Source organism: Marmota monax, unplaced genomic scaffold, assembly GCF_021218885.2.
Source record: "Marmota monax isolate L192 unplaced genomic scaffold, Marmota_monax_Labrador192_F-V1.1 WCK01_AAM20220418_F8-fsc00057, whole genome shotgun sequence".
Lineage (NCBI taxonomy): Eukaryota > Metazoa > Chordata > Mammalia > Rodentia > Sciuridae > Marmota > Marmota monax.
In genome coordinates, this window is record NW_026693933.1 from 12116037 (window position 1) to 12134591 (window position 18555).

At 35.8% G+C, this 18555-nt stretch overlaps 1 protein-coding gene across 1 annotated transcript in view; it reads right to left on the reverse strand.

The window, feature by feature from the left end:
* Skap2 (src kinase associated phosphoprotein 2) overlaps nt 1-18555 on the reverse strand; it is a gene marked incomplete at its 5' end in the record, with an annotated part of 54451 nt that overhangs the window by 21350 nt on the left and 14546 nt on the right. The window contains 1 exon segment of the mRNA XM_046463586.1: nt 106-183. Coding sequence (XP_046319542.1) covers nt 106-183 — 78 coding nt within the window.

An 18555-nucleotide genomic window follows, 5' to 3' on the forward strand; every position in this document is an offset into this window, starting at 1 on the left:
CTTCTGGGAGCTGTGTAAATGTCTTTAGAGTAGTGAGAAAGTGGCTTAAAAAATAAAAAAAAAAATTAAAAAAAAAGCTTTGCCAGGAAGCTGCACAATCATTACCTGAGGTGTGATGCACACTTTCCTGACTCATCTTCCTTTGTTCTTCCATTTTCACAGAAGCGTTGTCCTCTTCCTCCTCTGTAAAAAAATCAACAGCACACTGAAGGGGTTCCTCTGGGATAACCACACAGAACTTACCCCACTGTTAGGGCAAAACGAAAGTTCATAACAGGTAACTATTATTGTTAAAAGAAATGAAACCACTCAAGATTCATATTCCTCTGTCGATAATCTAACAAGGAATAAATAAACTGCCAGCTATTTCTCAATAGCAGATTTACTGAGGTTTCCCACATTGGCTTGACAAAATTTAAGATATATACTAATACACTGCACATTTTGTTTTAAATACTAATAGAAATTCATCTGGAGCCATCTTAAATCCAATAAAATAACATTCAGCATTATACTGACAAGCTACATTATATTGTGTGACAGAAATATTACTGATAAAATCATCGTTCCTAAAATATCAATATAGCAAGGAAAAAATGCATGATATACAATACATGTAGCCTGTAAGGCATCTATTGAGTAGCAGACACTTTCATATGTTTTCTGGCTTAATCTACACAGGATGATACCAGAAGGGTCCTCATCTTTCCAACTAATTCTCCCCAAATTATATCGAGCACCTACCATGTGTTATATACTATGGGAGATAAGATTTTGTAGATAAATAGTTTTTAAATCCTCCTTCTACAGATGAGTAAATTGAGATTCAAACAGTGATGTAACTTCTAAAGTTTGTTATTCAAACTTAAGGTCGGGATTCTAAAGTCCATGTTCTATATCCTACCTATAATCAGTGCTGTAGTCTATACTCTTTCCACATTGTCCATCACATTCCTTCCTTCCTTCCTTTTCTCTATCAATAATCTAACACTAAACAACAGAATCGAACTATTCAGAACCAAAGCATTACTTCAAACATATTCAAAATAGTCAATTCTTTTATATTAAAAATATATCTATTACATTACCACTTTCCCCATCTAAGGATTTACACATAACTTAGAAATACTTAGGACAGGACCTAGGAATAAATGGCATGCCAGAGAAAAACTGTATTCATAAAAAATCATAATTTCAAGAAAAATCCAAAACTTTAAGGAAAAATATGCAATATACATAATATAGTTAGCATGACTATTAAATAAACCAAATTTCTATAAACTGCCAATCAGTTTATAGAAATGAGTTTATAGAGATCAATTGTTCAATTTTCACTGAGTATTAACTAGCAGTAAAGAGGGGCATTTGCTGAGGAGACAAGGGTAATAAACTCCCGCCCTCAGGAAGCTGACCACGTCAAGGGGACAGAAGACAGGATATAAATGAAAGTGGGCTAAAGGAACCTAAACCTGACAAATAGTACACACCAGCACTGAAGAGGTGCAGAGGAGAAACCTCCAAACTGGGGAATGCCAAGAAGGCCTGTGGGGTAGAGAGAATTTAAATAAGGAGAGACGAAAAGAAGGCTATTTGCACACCCAGAGAAAGCCATGAACTTAAAAGAACAAGGCACAGTCACATTCAGTGACTAAATAATGTGGGAATGAAGGAAAGCACACAATGGGAGGAGATGCTACTGGTTTGGACTAGTTATTTAGGGTCCCTGAATACCTAGTTAAAAGACTTTGGACTACGATTTGGTGGGTAGTGAGAACCCTAGAAGGTTCTGGAGCAGACACGGGCCAGGACTGAAACTCTGCTTCAGAAATGATCATTTGAGCTCATTGTGTCAGCCTGGAGGAGCGGGGACGGGGCGGGGCGGGGGGAGCATCTAGATAAAGGGGAAGGAAGTCCTGAACTACAGAGGCAGAAGAGAAAAAACATCAGAAGGAGATGGTTTTGAGAGGTAGAGGAACCAGAATCGATAAGCTTTGTGCCTTCCTGCCTGAGTGTGGAGGAGAGGCAGAAAATAGAACAACTGTGGATGACTTGGGCTCTGAGCTAAGCTGACTGAGTTTCGGGGCATGTCATTCCTAAAAAGAGAAGAGCCAAGACAATCTGCTGTGGTGGGGGAACACAGCAGTTTGTTGTGATTTAACGTGCTGGTGGGCTTCCCACAGGGAATGTCCAAGGGCAACTGTAACGTGTGGTAGAGAAGTCAGGACTGCAGATGTATACTTAGGCGTCTCCTGGAGAGTTTAAGTGGTGATGAATCAAAATCACATTTAAATCAAGCTTGAGAGTTACTGTGCTTACAAGACAAATAAAACTGTTTTGAGTTTATGTAATTCAATGCAAACAAAATAATAAAAGCTCCAATACAAGAAACAGATGGAAATATTTGGTGCTTTACCCATATTGTTGAACCTAACGGTGGCAATTTAATATGGTATTTTTCTCTTTAAGAACAGTTACCTCACTTATGCCAAATCTCAAACACTAGTTGTCACAAATGGTTTAATAGGCTACTTTCACATAAACTTTAAAAGTAGAAGGGACATTTACAGTCGGTCCAACCTACTCACTTTACAGATAGTTTATTTTTTAAAAGGTGAAGTAGAAAGTTCTACTTACTTTTTACACTTTCTTTGTCCCTAGCACTCACTCCCTTTCCAATCTGGTCACAAATCCAATAATAAGAATAAACATAAAAAGAGGTAAGGACATTTGCCCTTAGACAAAAGCTATAACTGCAACAATATAGTAAACAATATTCTCCAAATATCAGAAAGTCAGCTCCAAGTATCAGAAAAATTAATTATAACAATTAAAGAAGAAAGCTCTGTTGCTTGAAAAAGTTAGCAATGAATTTGTTTAAAATATCATTACAAATTTATTTTTACTAAAATTTAAGCAATTAGGGCTGGTGTTGTGGCTCAGGGGTAGGGCGCTTGCCTAGTATGTGTGAGGCACTGGGTTTGATTCTCAGTACTGCATATAAGTAAGTGAATAAAATAAAGCTCCATCAAATATAATTTTTTTTAAATTTAAGAAATTATAATGTATGCTAAAGATTGTATTATTGGTGTCAGAGAGCTCTGTCCCTAAGAAATATATTCCTAAATTATCAGCATGATATTAATAATATTTACTTAAGCATCAATATTCATTGTAAAATATCCAAGCTGAAGTTCATTTGAGATGTTCTTTAATAAGCAGCATTTTAGAGCATAAGGTGCAGACTAAAAACATTTCCTTTTTCCATGTCAAACCTAGTAATTATACCTTTTCAGCAAAAGTATTCTGCATTTCATACATCATTTTTTCTTAATAATATTCAAACAACTCATTTTATCTTGGGCTAACAATATAAGCAGCTTCCAGATAAAATACAATAAAATCAAATTTGGTGTGTATTTTTAAATCTTGGGGGGAAAACTCGTATTGAATCTCAACGAGAACCTGGCACAAAGGAGATGTTCACTAAATACTGAGTGAACCAATAAATTCAAAAGTCATGAAAATAAATCCTAACATATTCATTTATCAGCAGAGCAAAGCTCCTCAAGCCACTAAAAAAATATGTACGAACAAGTGACCAGAATTCTAGGCAATAATCACCTTCACAATGTGTTAGAAATATATACTCTCACATGTTGTTTCATTTAGGTTTATTGTTAAGCACATTTTATTTTGGTGTGGAGACACGATGTCATTATATAATACTAATTAATACCTCAAATAGTCAATGTTCATGGGTTAATATATTCCATTCAACATTTTAATAACAGTAAACAAAAACAGCTCAGCTATGCAGTAAAATCCATCAAACCACACAGATGGTTATAAGGTTTTCATTATGTGGTTTCCATAGCAATCATATTGCAAATCTGGAAGCTTCTTGCAAATAAGCAGCTTGTATTTACATGCCTCTCAGCTGCAGCACAAAACTCTTCAACATGTGAAGTTATTATTCCAATCACACATTGTTAGGAGAATCATCAAGAGAATTTCTGTGATCAGACAAGATGAAAATAACAGTAAAGTGAACTAAGTGCAGAAAATAATTCAAACATGGTAATGTATATACTAATCTGTGAGTAGTAGAAATGCTCTGGTAGTAATCAAAAGGTTTTAACATTACACCATGTAGAAAATATAGAACTTCCAAGAGCAATCAGGCCCTATAGAATCCTAAAGGATAAATGCAACCCACTTCTCTTTTTAATAGATACTTGGCCTTCTTTCTGGGTTTAGCAAAGGGAGGAAGCAAAACAGATAATTGAATTTTTCCAAATCTTTTTAGGAAAATCCATTTGAGAAAATGCTTACTGTGGGAAAAGTTAAGACCTTTTTCCCCCCTTTTAGATTAATCAATTTAATTTACAAATTGATCCAGTTCCATAACAGATGGATTATAACCCTAATAAGGATCACAGATCTGTCTAGCTATGCATTTTTTTTTAACAAAATGGCTGTTTCTGGCTTACTATTGTTCTTATTTTTAGGATAAATGAACAAAAAGAAGTGTGATAAGTAAATGACATGTTTAGGTGACACTGAGTGAGAAAAGCTGAGGACACTGTTAATATTAAGGCAGGATATGTGATGAGCACTTCAAGAAGAAGAGGAGGCAACCTAAGAAAACCTTTACCTTTCTCACAAACATCTTTAGAAAACAGCTTTACTGAGTTCCAACATATTGTAAAAGACATAGATACAATAAGAAATCATGCTGTAAAATGAAGTTTGAGTTTAGATTACTACCTGCCCGGCCTTCATCTGATTATGCAATTACATATTAAGAATGATTAATATTTATTACTTAAAATATCATATTATCTGCACTTATATTCATTATATAACAACATCCCCATAACAATTCTATGAGATAGTAATAGGCACTTTTATCCTCATCGTTTTATGAATTCAAGAAATGAAATCTATAGAGCTTGAATAACTTGCCCAGGTTCACAGACTCAGAGTATGTGAGCCAGCATTTAAACCTCAGGCCTGTTACTAAGCCCTAACTCTGAGCCAAAGTGTATTTTCCCTTGATTTTCCTTAAAATGTTCAATTTAAGGGCTGGGAATGTAGCTCAGTAGAAGAGCACTTGCCTGTTATACATGAGGCCCTGTGTTTGATTCCCTAGCATTGCAAAGAGAGAGAGAGAGAGAGAGAGAGAGGGAGAAGAGGGATGAGGTGTTATTTGTCGATTTGTGTAAAGCCTCCCAGCATTACTCCCTTCTTTTGCATTGTACCATCAGGACCAGCCCTTTGGGTCGTCGGTTCCCTTGTGCTGTCTGTTACATCAGCTCAGGAACATCTTGCTCGAAGCACCCAGAGCCTGAACCCCTATTGAAATGTGAAGGATAACCCATTGCTCCGAAACATTGGTGAACTTCTTTCAGTTATTGGTTTGTAGAAAGACTCACCTTTACCATCTCCACTTTAGACATGTTTTTCTACCTATATATATACAAATATATACATCTTTGCTTTATAGATGGATTATTTTCCAAAATTTTATATAAACAAAATCATGTTTCTGGAGTTGGAAAACGTTTTCACATAGGTGGGCATTGTATATGAAGCAATCTTTTTAGTGTTGCTCTAGAAACACAATTGCAGCTGAGGATAAAAAACAGGCTGCCTGCTCCTTCCTGTTCTAGCTCTTTCTCCACCTCTAGCTCAGTACATACTCAACAGCCCCAACACCAGCACATAGTACTGAATATTTTGTAAAGGTTTCAAATACAACTCATGATTCAAAAAGAATTATTTCTAGGCCAGCCAGTTTCGTTTCCTTTTTATTTAATTTCAATAAGAAAAACATGTCTAAAGTGGAGATGGTAAAGGTCTTTCACATTTCAACAGGGGTTCAGGCTCTGGGTGCTGCAAGTAAGATGTTCCTGAGTGGATGTAACAGACAGAACAAGGGAACTGAAGACACAAAGGGCTGGTCCTGATGGTACAATGCAAAAGAAGGGAGCAATGCTGGGAGGCTTTACACAAATGGACAAATAACACCTCATGCCTCTTCTCTTCCAAAACCTATGGTGAGCTACAAAGGCTGGAGGGAGGGTAAGGAAAGTTAAAGAACAAAGTCAAGGGGATATAGGCAAGAAAGTCAAGATTATAAAAATGAGGGAGAGTGATCCTCAAGGGCCTATAAATCCAGAACTATCGGTAACATAAATATGACACTTCTAAAGATTCTTCTATGAAATGTATTACATACATTTTAAAGTAATAAGATACAATCTTTATGTAAGCATGTGCCTAAGTTTTAGCCTTACATACACTTTAACATGTACAGAAGGATAAAGATAACTAAAACAGCATAGCTAGAGTCATGTTATTGCTCCTGGAAATTGAGCAAATTGGGGTCATTGTTACAGTTCTGGTGACTTGTGTAACTCTGACTTCTACTTCTCCGTCATGTCTCTGCAGTACTTCATAGCAGGAAGAAAAATGTCTAGCTGATAGCACTTTGAACAAGGATTTGGGGAGGATAATGAGATAGCCAGATTTCTAGGGGGATGGGGGAACACACAATTAGTGTATAGTGTCAAGTTTATTACCTTAACAGCAAGTTATTTTACAACAACTCATGAATGCAGCAACCACAAAGGCCAACATAATATAAAAAGCAACAAAATAAGTAACAGTTGTTCAATCATACAATCTTATTTTTAATTTAGACATTCTATTCTTATAAGGTTTAATATGAAAAGGTTATCACTGCACTTCAAATGAAAAAGGAAATGCCATGAGATCATAGTACATTTCTGTATTATATTATTAAAATTAATAATTTAAACATGAATATAAAAATGTGAAAATAGCAATTTTTTACATAGACATTCTATGTGTTAACATCACAGTTGGGATGTTGAGGAAAAAATTCAAAACTCAAGCAAAGACCTCACTTGACAGAATCAGGAAAAAAAAACTGTGAAGGAAAAGAAACCTTAGATATCTTGTTCCATTTCCTCATTTCATAACAGGGGAAGTGAGCTGAGGATGCGACCGTCTGGCTCAAGGTCACACAGCCTGCACCCCGCCCCACCTTCCGTGCAACGTGCACTGTGGACACTTTTTAAGTATGGCCTGTGCCTGGAGGAGCACTTCTGACCACGTACAGGCAATTAAGGCAGATGATGAAAGCAGATGGGTTAAAAATTGAGTTTCGGGAGGCTGGATTCTATGGGTCAGAAATGACTGTGGGGGCTGGGGTTGTGGCTCAGTGGTAGAACATTTCTCTAATATGTGTGAGACACTGGGTTCAATTCTCAGCACTACATAAAAAATAAACAGAAATAAAGTTTAAAAAAAGAGAAGTGACTGTGCATCAACGATCCTACTCCTGAAGAGTTTGACAGGAAAACTATAAAACGTGGCTCCTTGTCTCCTTGTACTATCCCCTGGGGATAAAAAAATCCTCTTGCAATCCTAATATATTCCAAATTCTTAAGCTTTCAGTTAAAATACATAATAAATTCTACAATGCTAAAAATTTTTTAACCAAGCAAAGTCTGAATTATTTTTCAGTTATAGAAACTTCTATTTGGCTCTATATTTCTGGTTCCTTTTTTTCATATAATCAATCTTTTTTGCTATTATTCTTATTACAAAAGCAATATCTACTCATTGCTGAAAAGCCAAAAAAAAAATAGAGATAAGTAAAACAGTTTGGGGCCTATTCATAACCACCATTAACACCTCCTTCTAGGCCACCTTTATATAATTACTAGTTTTTCTTTCTTTGGTTTGATTGTTTTGTTTTCTTTTGTTTTTATTTATTTATTGTTTTTGTTTGTTTGTTCTGGGGATTGAACCCAGGGTCTCCCAGCCCTTTTTTTAAAACTCGTTAAGTTGCCAAGGCTGGCCATGAACTTGTGATCCCATTGCCTCACCCTCCCAAGTAACTGGGATTACAGGCACATGCCACCTCACCCAGATGGTTTTTCTTGATTCTTATTTTTAATACAAATATCCCAAATGTGCATGTATTTCATTATTCCTATACACTTCTTATCCCAAATGTATGTGTGTTTCATTGTAAACCATTCTGAATTTCTTTTTAGAAAGTAAAAGTATTTCATCAACTTAAGATTTTTTTTGATTTCTGTTTTTGAATGTCATTAGATAAAAAATAATAATAATGAGCTTGGTGTGAAGATCATTTAATTGTAATGTGGCCATTTCATAAGGATCTTCAGCTGCCTCCTGGAACCTCCGGAGAAAAGCAGATACACGGGTGCAGAGCTCATTTGCTGCCAGATTTGTCTGTTTCCTCCGATCACCTATGCAAATATATTCTTCCTCATCAAGTGCAGTACACCTTAACCTCATTTTCAAGAATCCAAAGAAGAAGAAGCAGAGTACTATATGAGGAACTGACACCATGAGACTTATTGGTTCCATATCCCTTCTATCAGCAGTGATTTCCAAGACCCTTTCAGGGGGCAGGGGTTTGTGAGGTCAAAATATTTTCATAATGCTACTAAGACATAAATTATGTGCCTTTTTCACTGTGTTAACATTTGCACTGATGTTGAGAAGCAATGATGGGTAAAACTGCTGACACCTTAGCATAAATCAGCATAGTGGCACTAAACTGTCGTTGCATCCTTCACTGTCTTACACCAGCATTTAAGAGAGAGAGGAGGAGAGGAGGAGAGAGACAGACAGACAGACTAGCTTCACTAAAGAATGTCCTTGATGAAGAGAGGTAAAAATTATTTCTACCTAATACCAGACTTTATTTAGTACATGCCTTTTAAATATTCTGTGTGACAAAATCAGGATGCATAAAGCACTTCTGTTGTACCACCAGATGTGCAAGAGCTGGACAAGCTGTTTTTATTTTTGTTTTCATGGAATGCTGTTTTTACTCAAATGACTGACAAACTACAGTTATCCAGATTTGGGAATCTGCAAACATTTTCTCAAAAATAAAGTGAGCTTATTATTTCAAGGAAAACAACTCACAATTTTTATTGTCAATAAAACAAATGTGATTTTTAAAAAATTGTGTCTACTACCACGAATACCTAAAAAGAACAAATAAAATAAGTTGTGTCAATATTTGGAGGTTCTGAATAATGTAGTAAAATATTGATTATTTAATTGACTGACACATGACATTACAAAATCATTCATGGGTAAAGGATCCACTTCAGAGCACTAGGCAGATCTACAAACTCAAATGTAAAAAATATCAAAAGTTCACTGACACCGTTTCATTTCCACCTTGCAACTAACCTTTAATTACTATTTGTGGGGTCTGGGAACAGTATCAAAGAAAAATATCTACAATTACCTGCAAGGACTATTAACATACCTTCCTTCTGCTACCACACAGTTATCTGTATAAGGGTGGATTTTCATTACATGTTGATTATACTTCAACTAAAACAACACATTTGAATGTGGAAGCAGATATAAGAGTCTGAATGTCTTCTGTTAAGACACACATGCAGGGTTGGGTTATTGTTCAGTGGTAAGGCACTTGCCTAGCACATGTGAGTCACTGGGTTCAATCCTCAGTACCACATAAAAATAAATAAAATAAAGGTATTGTGTCTATCTACAACTAAAAATATTTTTTAAAAAGACACACATTGAAGAGAGCTGCCAAAATGCAATAACATACTCCCCTCTATTTTCTTGGAAAATAGTTATTTTCTCAAAAATAAGTACATGTATAATAGCTTTATTAATGTGATTTTAAAATTCACTAATAAACACACATTTTTAAAGTTCTCAGTTTTAATTTCTAATACAGTAAATTTTGAGAGGCAAAACCCACATAAACAAAAGCTTTATTATCAAGATTATAAAGGGATCCAGAGACCAAAAAGTTTGAGAATGACTGTCCTGTATTTAAGGATAATTTTAGTTAAATAACTAAACAGTGTTCATCTACACTATGGGGGGGGGGAGTGGACATCTTGCTATCCAGATAATTATTTTACATTCCCAAAGCACTCATTATCAGGATTGAATCACACTGCACTGTTGACTCACACTGAGCTGTTGACCAAAAATCCCTGTGTTTTTCCCATTTACCACAAAGCCAAGTCTCTTCTTTCATATAGTTGTGCAACTAGACTTCTGGAGTAAGTGGGACACCCTATAATATTTCATCTTGTTGGATTTGACCCATGATTTCATTCTGTTGAGACTAGGCCTCTGTATTTCCTCCAAGGCAATGCTGAATATGTTGGACACTGATACTGAGAACAAAGCTCTAAGACATTCACAAACTCAATTAATTAGCACCCTTAGAGTACAGCTGTATAGTTAGTGATCCCAAGCTCACTATATCTACATAGATTTTATGAGAATCCTGCCATGAGACTGGATGAAGTCCCGTTAATGCCTGCATTTCCAAAAAAAATGATTTCTAGTAATCTAGTAATCATTGTTTCATCTTCTGATGGTATAAAGACACTTTGTGACATTTCATGTTAGCAGCTTCTCTGGAATCCATTTCAAAGTCCCTAAACTGTGTAGAATTTTCAGAACCCACCTCTAGTAGATACCAGATGCCCTCTTCAGAACCAACATGGTCATCTTCCAGCTGCGAGACTCAGGCTGCAGCTGGCTCACAGCTGTGTCCTTCACTCAAAAATGCCCTGGCTGCAAGGAATTGCCTCACTCAAGGTCACCCCCTCCCAGAGGGCAACTGGAGCCAACAGGGACACAAAAACAGATCCCTTTGCCTCAGTGTGACACAATCCTGCAGAGTCACCCCAGCCTGGTCCCGCCTTCCTCACTTCATCTGAGGGTTCCTCCCAAGATCACTCACCAATAAACCTACAACCAACTGTCTCCCAGTCTGTCTCAAAGAACCCAACTTACAATAGTACCACTTTCTAGTCTTTGAAAAGTTCATGACTTCTCTCTCATCTGTCAGTTTTCCCAGTAGTAGAGAGGCTTCATGTACAAGATCTCTTGTAAGACAGTTTTTATCTGGGCCAGAAACCAAACCTAAGTCTTACTGCTCTTCAAGACATAGTTCAGACCCCCATCTAGGATGCTTTCCTTTCCCCAAATCCCTGCAAGCAGCTGACCTTTCTCTCCTATGTATTATCAAGTCTTGGAAAGGCTTCCATTAGTAGTGTTCTCATGGGGCACTACCAACATTTGTCTACGAGTCTACTTTCCCTCCAGGTATGAACTCCTCAAGGATTTATTTATATTATCACAGCCTAACACAAGGGTTGAGACAAAAATGGTTTTCCAAGACTACTTGCTGAATTAAAACTAAATGGATTTTGGCTAACGAGGTATTCCATTTTAATCTCTCCGCCAATCCTGGGCTTCTATTACCTCTTACTAACCTTATCAGTTGGAGGATAATTAGTCACAGAAAGAAACAAATAAAATAGAAATGGAACTTTTTTTGCTCTGAACTATTTAGTCCCTAGTAAGTTTTGGAAACAAACAAAACCACATAGCTATCGTATACTTTTTGCTGTACTTATAATTGATAAATTTCAATAATTTTCATATTTTCTTTGCCACTAGGCCATTTCAACTGTTGATACATTCTTTTTAAAGTTGCATTGTATTGAAGAGAATGTAGCATCCTTATATACAGATATATTTTAGTTTCTCCCCCTTTTTTCTTTATTGGCATTATTTATAATTAAAACTCAAATGTCATTTTTAAATACTTATTGGTCTTTTTTTTTTTTTTTGTACCAGGGATTGAACCCAGGGGCACTCAACCACTGAGCTATATCCCCAGCCCTAATCTGTATTTTATTTAGAGACAGGGTCTCACTGAGTTGCTTAGGTTTTTTTTTTTTTTTTTTTTTTTTACTTTTGCTGAGGTTGGCTTTGAACTTGCCATCCTCCTGCCTCAGCTTCCTTAGCTGCTGGGATTACAGGTGTGTGCCACCATACCCAGCTTATTAGTCTTTAATACCATATGTTTGTGCTATTCTTTATTTGAATTTTTTGAAGTCTACCTTCCTAGAGTCTAGATAAATCCGTCCTTCCAGCTGATGACCCTTCTTTTCCTATCATGAATTCTAAAATGATAAGAGCTTTTGTCCATTTCCCCCTACAATTAAATTTAGATGTAGTAACAGCTTACCTATTTCCTATATGCTTTGACCCTACTCATTTTTTCAATATGCTGCTTCCACATTTAAATTGCATCTAAAGACAGAAAAAGATACAATGGTAATGGTTGTTTATTGCTTTCCCTCCCTCTTAATATTCTTAACATCAGTTCCTCTTAATATTCTTAACATCAGTTCCTCTTGATTGAAGAATCTAGTGACTGAAATATCAGAAAAACCAACCATTATAATAGAGGGCAGAGCCACTTCCCATCTCTCAGTTCTTTGTACTTATTGGACTGTGTCTGCCAGTAACGGCTACCACCTGCCTAGGAGGCCTAATCCAAGGCATGAAAGGGATCAAGCCCACAATATTGAATCTGAATATCTACAGGCAAATTGTCCAATAAGAACCCCAACCATAGTTTTCTATTACCATCACGTATTACAATATATAACTTCTACAATATATAACTTATCATTTTGGATGAGGAAGTATGAGCCACATCAATACATCTGTATATTACCTAGATGTGTTGTTTACCCAGAGTAGGGCTTCTCAAGCTTTAGCAGGCATCAGAGGCACCTGGAGGACTTGTAAAAACCCAGACTGAGACCTACCATACAGTCTGTTTCAGTGGATCTGGAGTGAGTTTAAGAATATGCTTTTCTAACAAGTTCCCAGCACATGTTGCTGAGAGACAACACCTTGCGAACCAATGACCTACAGCCATATCTTTTTACATGAGGTTTCAAAAGGTTGAGTGTTCAATCATCATTTAAATGTAAATTAATTAGGTCACTGTATCTTCAAATGTCGTTTACATTTTAAGTTTCAAAAAATATATATGCCTCAGTAAATAATACCAAGGTAAATTAATTATAATGGAACTAGTAAAGCAGGAGTTAATTGCATATATATTCTCAAAAGACACAATGAAAATATATAAACTTAAATAATTAATTTGTGTTCTAGCAATTCATATTACCCTCTTTTGCTACCTATACAAATTTAGACAAATTAATTCAATACTCTGACCCTCAATTTTCTTATCTGAAAAATGTAAATATAAATTCTACCTTAGAGAATTATTGTGAGGACAAAATGAGGTGAAATAGCCAACACAATGGCCACTGTATAGTAGCTGCCTAATCACAGAGATTATAACAATCTGAGGAATTACTGTGTACCAAGCACTGCTAGGCACTTTATACATGAATCTCATTCAATCCTCAAAATCTAGATAGGTCGTAATTCCCGTTTTCCAGATGAAGAAATGGATGTATAGAAACATTTAAATAACTAGCACTAGCAAAACACAGGTATAATAAACAGTGTCAGGATTTGAATCTAGGCTGGCTGCTTACTGCTCAAGTTCTGAAGTACTATGGTTTTTCTTCTTTCTCAGTATAAGACTCAGCATGTATCACTTGTTCCTATGTGTGTTAATTAATTAAACAGCACTTTAACCTACTTCTATAACATGCAACTGATGAGAAAGTTAATCTCATGGTGTTATATTGACATATATTCTTATTTTCAAGATTCTTCATTGACAAAATAACTTGGCTAACACTGACAATCCAGAAAAAAAAAAAAAAGCCCCCTTGAAAAACAGTGTACACTACTAAGAACAGGAGACAAGTCATGTTTGTAATGGCCACAGAAACTGAAAAGCTTGGCATTTGCCCCTTCCATTTTTCTTTCTGTTGGGAAGCAGCTTGCAAATGGAAAAATCATCTCCCAGCGTCTCCCTCCCAGAGACTGAATATGATGAAAAAACTGTAAGGCCAAGCCCTGAGGCAAGCAGAGCTGAGAGCAGCTTCTATCCTTGCCAGGAGCCTCAAAAGATTGATTAATCCTGAATAAGATAGCTATAGACTATCACCAGATTTGACTGCGGTAAGACATGAAAAATGCAGCAAATTAAAGCACTTTACATAACACTAAATAAAAATACAAATTTCTAAAAACCTATGGAGGGCTGTGCAGAGACTTTCAGAATTATGTTTTTGAGGTGTTTTCAATTTTAAAGTAAGCAGTATTTTTTTTTCACACTGAAAATTTTATGATAAAATGTTATAATGCCTGGAAAAGGAAAGATCTTCTAGAACCAGGATATTTCCTGTAGAAAGGGGCTGCCAAAAGAAGCAAGGAAGAAGCTTCTGGGGGAGTAAAGGGAGGTTAGGCATACGGAACTCTTCTGATGGAGTCCTGGTGTTCATTTCCACAAAATAGTATTTGATGCTCTTTATGGTACGTTAAGAATAAAAATTTGAGCTCAAAAAACAACACACTTGATCAGTTTTGGCCTCCTAAAGGGATAGGCTGAACTCTCATTTGAAAGTTTCCCTTACTTGGATTCCAGAAATAAAGCCAACATAAACAAAGCATCTGCTCTTATGTAAAAGAGCCAAGGTGTTCTCATTGTACACTGTGGGCAAACCAGATGTGACTTTTTCAAGGTCTCTGTTCACAGTGTCCCAGGGTAGCAAATAAAGTACCAGTTTAGGGGTCTGGGGTCAGGCAATCAGTGCTCTAAAACTAACCTATTGTCTATTTTCAAGTATGATACAGCATTCTTGTTTTCTCATCCCCAAATCACAACTGCTTATATTTTCTAAGTTTAATATAACATTTAATAAACTTTTTCTGGCACTTTTAGTTAGAATAAATGTTATGCTATAATTATGTACATTATATAAAATGTAATTTAGGGTTTTAGTTCCATCTAATTACATATGCAATCAAACATGTAAATTTAACGGCATGCCCAACTACAGTATTTAAATGGTCATTCAATGTTTATTGTCCTTGCTTAGAGTAAACTATTGATTTAAAGAGAATATATGAAAGAACAATATGAACTTTCCCAAACAGTCTACTTAGGATCATAATGTTAACTATCTGCATGTGGTCCAACTGCATGATTTGTTTACATGTATGCTAAAGAAAAGTGGTAATCAACCAGTGGTTACAAATTCAGGTAGCTTTCTTATAAATGATTTTATCATATGATCCTTTACTCAGCTTTGGAAAATAATTTCTGGATTAAAAAACTCAAGAAGAAAAATTATCTCGATATAGTTCACTACATCGAGGAAATACAATCCAGCACTTGGCATGTGTCCACAGGAAAGGTCTGGCTCCCAGATGCTTCTTGCCAACCCACAGTGGATTCAACAATGTTTAAACAACTGACAACGTGCACTCACAGCACTGATGACATGGGGACCAAATATTCAGCAGGAGCCTGTCTCATGGGTATTTTCACATATTGAACAGAAAAATCCAAACAAAACAAATCATAGACATCCACATTTACATTTCACAAACCAAAAGACTCAACACAATGCAAAAGTTCTTTAAAAAAGATCTCATCAAAATTACATCAAAATTTACAAATAAGACTTGTTTCAACACCACAAGAAATTTAAAAAAAATGTCAATTTTTCTTATTGTATTAGTTCTTGAAAATGAGAAATATAAGCCTGACTTTATGACCTATATAAAAGTCCAATAATAACTCTTTCCAGCAAATAGATTAACTGTCTCCACAGCTCATTCATTATAATCATACTATTTATATTAATATCCATGACTTCCTAAAGCCTGCGCCTGCTGATAACTAGTGTTTCTATTAGTTTGAATCAAATGAAATTGTGAATATTTTGCCTTTTTTTTTAACCTCCCTAAACAGGAATTTTATAAGTTTCAAGGGGAAAGTGAAACTTCAAAATTTTTGACGTCAAGCCAGGTGTGGTGGTGCATGCCTGTAATCCCAGCTACTCGAGAGGCTGAGGCAGGGGATTGTAAATTTGAGTCCAGCCTGGATAATTTTGCAAGACCCAGTCTCAAAATAAAGTGAGAAGGGCTGGGGATGCAGCTCAGTGCCTGAGTGGATGCATAGCATGTTCAAGGCCTTGGGCTCAATCCCCTGTACTGAAAAGAAAAAAAATTTTGACACCAAAGTGTCAATCTACTTTTCTTAGATACATAATGTCTATAATTCTTTGTCACCATCCCACAAGTATATCATTTAACTGAACAGTCTTCTTTCTAACCAGGAAAATTCTGAATAAAGTCTACATCCTACTGTAGCAAATTCAAGCATAAACAAAATATTGTTAATATTTAGTATGAAATCTGCTGTCACAAATGTAGCCAACAGTGAAGAAGCCATGATACAAATAAAATTACTTTGTGTGATTTTTCCTATTTCCAGATGACAAGCTTCTTTGAGACGATATTCTCTGTCTTAATAACAAACAACTTCTGTCACATAATGTTTATGTCATGTAAGTTTTACAAATGAATAGTGTAAAAACTGGTTTGACTTTCTGGGGGAGAAAATGATTGATTGGCATAGGGCATAAAATAAGTTATTTAAATTAGAAGGATTGGAGTTGATTGGAATGCCAACTCCATTTTTAAGACCTATTCTAAAATCACCACATTAACCTGATTTAACATGACTTAGATTGCAAATATGTGTTATTCTTAGCTGAAAAAAATCAAAGTCCATAGTTGGATCTGGATGGATCTCTACCTTGATATAACTTCTATAATGCTTTTTATATACAAATGTCATTTTTACCCTAAGTGGCATTAAGCAGCTATATAGGATCATTTACTTTGTAAATTCAATAGCCACTTAAGATCTCTTCCTTCATAAATTCAACAAAAATGTCTTCTTGTCAAGAAGTAATTAATATTAAATGTTAAAGCTCATCAGTTCTCAGGAGAGAGGATATTAGGCACCTCGCATGGAGCCTTGCCCACAGTACATATTCAGAATTTTGTTTATTTAACTTGAATTAAATTTATAAATCAAGTACCTATAATTAAGTATCTATTGTAGTGTCTTTGTAGTGATTACTTATGGCTAAGAATTCAACCTCTAGCAATACCAAGTTGAAACAAACTTGTTTTTCCCCATTTGCTCAAAGGGACACACTATTTGCAGGATGGAAAGGCTGGAGTTGGAACATCTTTACGGATACAGGAGACAAAGCTTTGGGCCTGTGAGAACAGACAGCTGCAAGTGAGACCCCCCTCTGCCCCGCCATTCCTGGGTAGCCACAGGAAACTTTTTATCTTTTCTCAGTTCCAGAAAATGTTGGTGATGTTGGGGTTTCTGTGATAAATCAAAACTCCAACTCTGTACAATTGGAGGTCCAAATTTACGTAACCTTCAAGTGTGGTGTGCCCAAGCCAAGAAATTCAACATAAAAATTGTGAAACCCCCAAGGATCTGGTGGAAATAAATGCAGAATCATGATGTAAGGGGAGCAGGTTCCAGAACCCATAGTGCACAGTAGTCCCTAGGGACAGGGAGAAAACCCTATAAGCTCATGTCATGTGAAGCTAGAAGAAGAATGGCCCAGTGGCCAAGCTAACAGGCAATTCCTGTAAGGCCAGTTCTAACAGAAGTGAACACCGAACACTGTAAGAGCACAGGGGAGGGCCAGGAAATTAAGGGAAAGTTCAAGGAAATGCAAATCATTATTTTCATAGCATTGCTAAACTAGAGATGCAAACCATATATTACATGAAGCTGGTCTCTCTGCTTTCACCCAGTGAAGAATGGAACCCATGTGAATATTTTCTGGGACTTTGGACCATCTGGTTTTTAATATCTCAAGCAATGGGGTTTCTTCTACCACTTCTTTTGGAAAGTCTTTTTTCATTGTTTTGAAACAAAAAAAAATTCTTATTTAAATGTTAAGGGGATTTAAGAGTTGCTTTTAAAAGTAATTTAAGAGTTGTTTTTAAAAGTATTTTTTTAATAATTCTTAAATCCTTTCATGTATATAAATTCCCCTTTTTCTCTGTAAAATTGAATAGGTTCAATCTGGCCTCTTTCAAATATACCAATAATTACCCCATCCAAACCTTTTTTGAAGGGCCTTTGTTTAATAAACTCCTTTGCCTTAATCATTTCACTTTCATCTTCAGAATGCTCTGCAGGTGTTCAGAACCACATACTGCCCGCTGGGAATGAGCAGCATTGAACAAATAGGCCTTTTCAGTTATCTCACCTACTGTTTGCACCTCTGGTTCTTTATCAGCTTCTCTTTGGTCTCTGGTTACCTTTTCATAACCATTTCTTGTTATTTGTTACATTTCTTTCTGCTTAACAAACTCTGAGTTATAGTGGTTAACATCTGTCCTTAGTGTCCAGCACAGTGCCTGGCATCAAAACTGCCTCATTAATATTTGTTGCATGAATACAGGAAGTGCTAATACTAAAAAAAAAAAAAAAAATTTTTTTTTTTGCTTTTCTTATTTCACTTTTTCTGCCTTTCTTTTCAGTTCATTTTTTAGAATTTTAGTTGATCTTTTCAGAATACTTTGAAATGAATTCTAAAGTAATAATAAGGCTCAGAACTCACATGTATATCAACATGTTTGGAGGTTACTGTCTTTTATGCTTAAGTCTTTTTTATTAAGAATTTAAACTTTATTTTA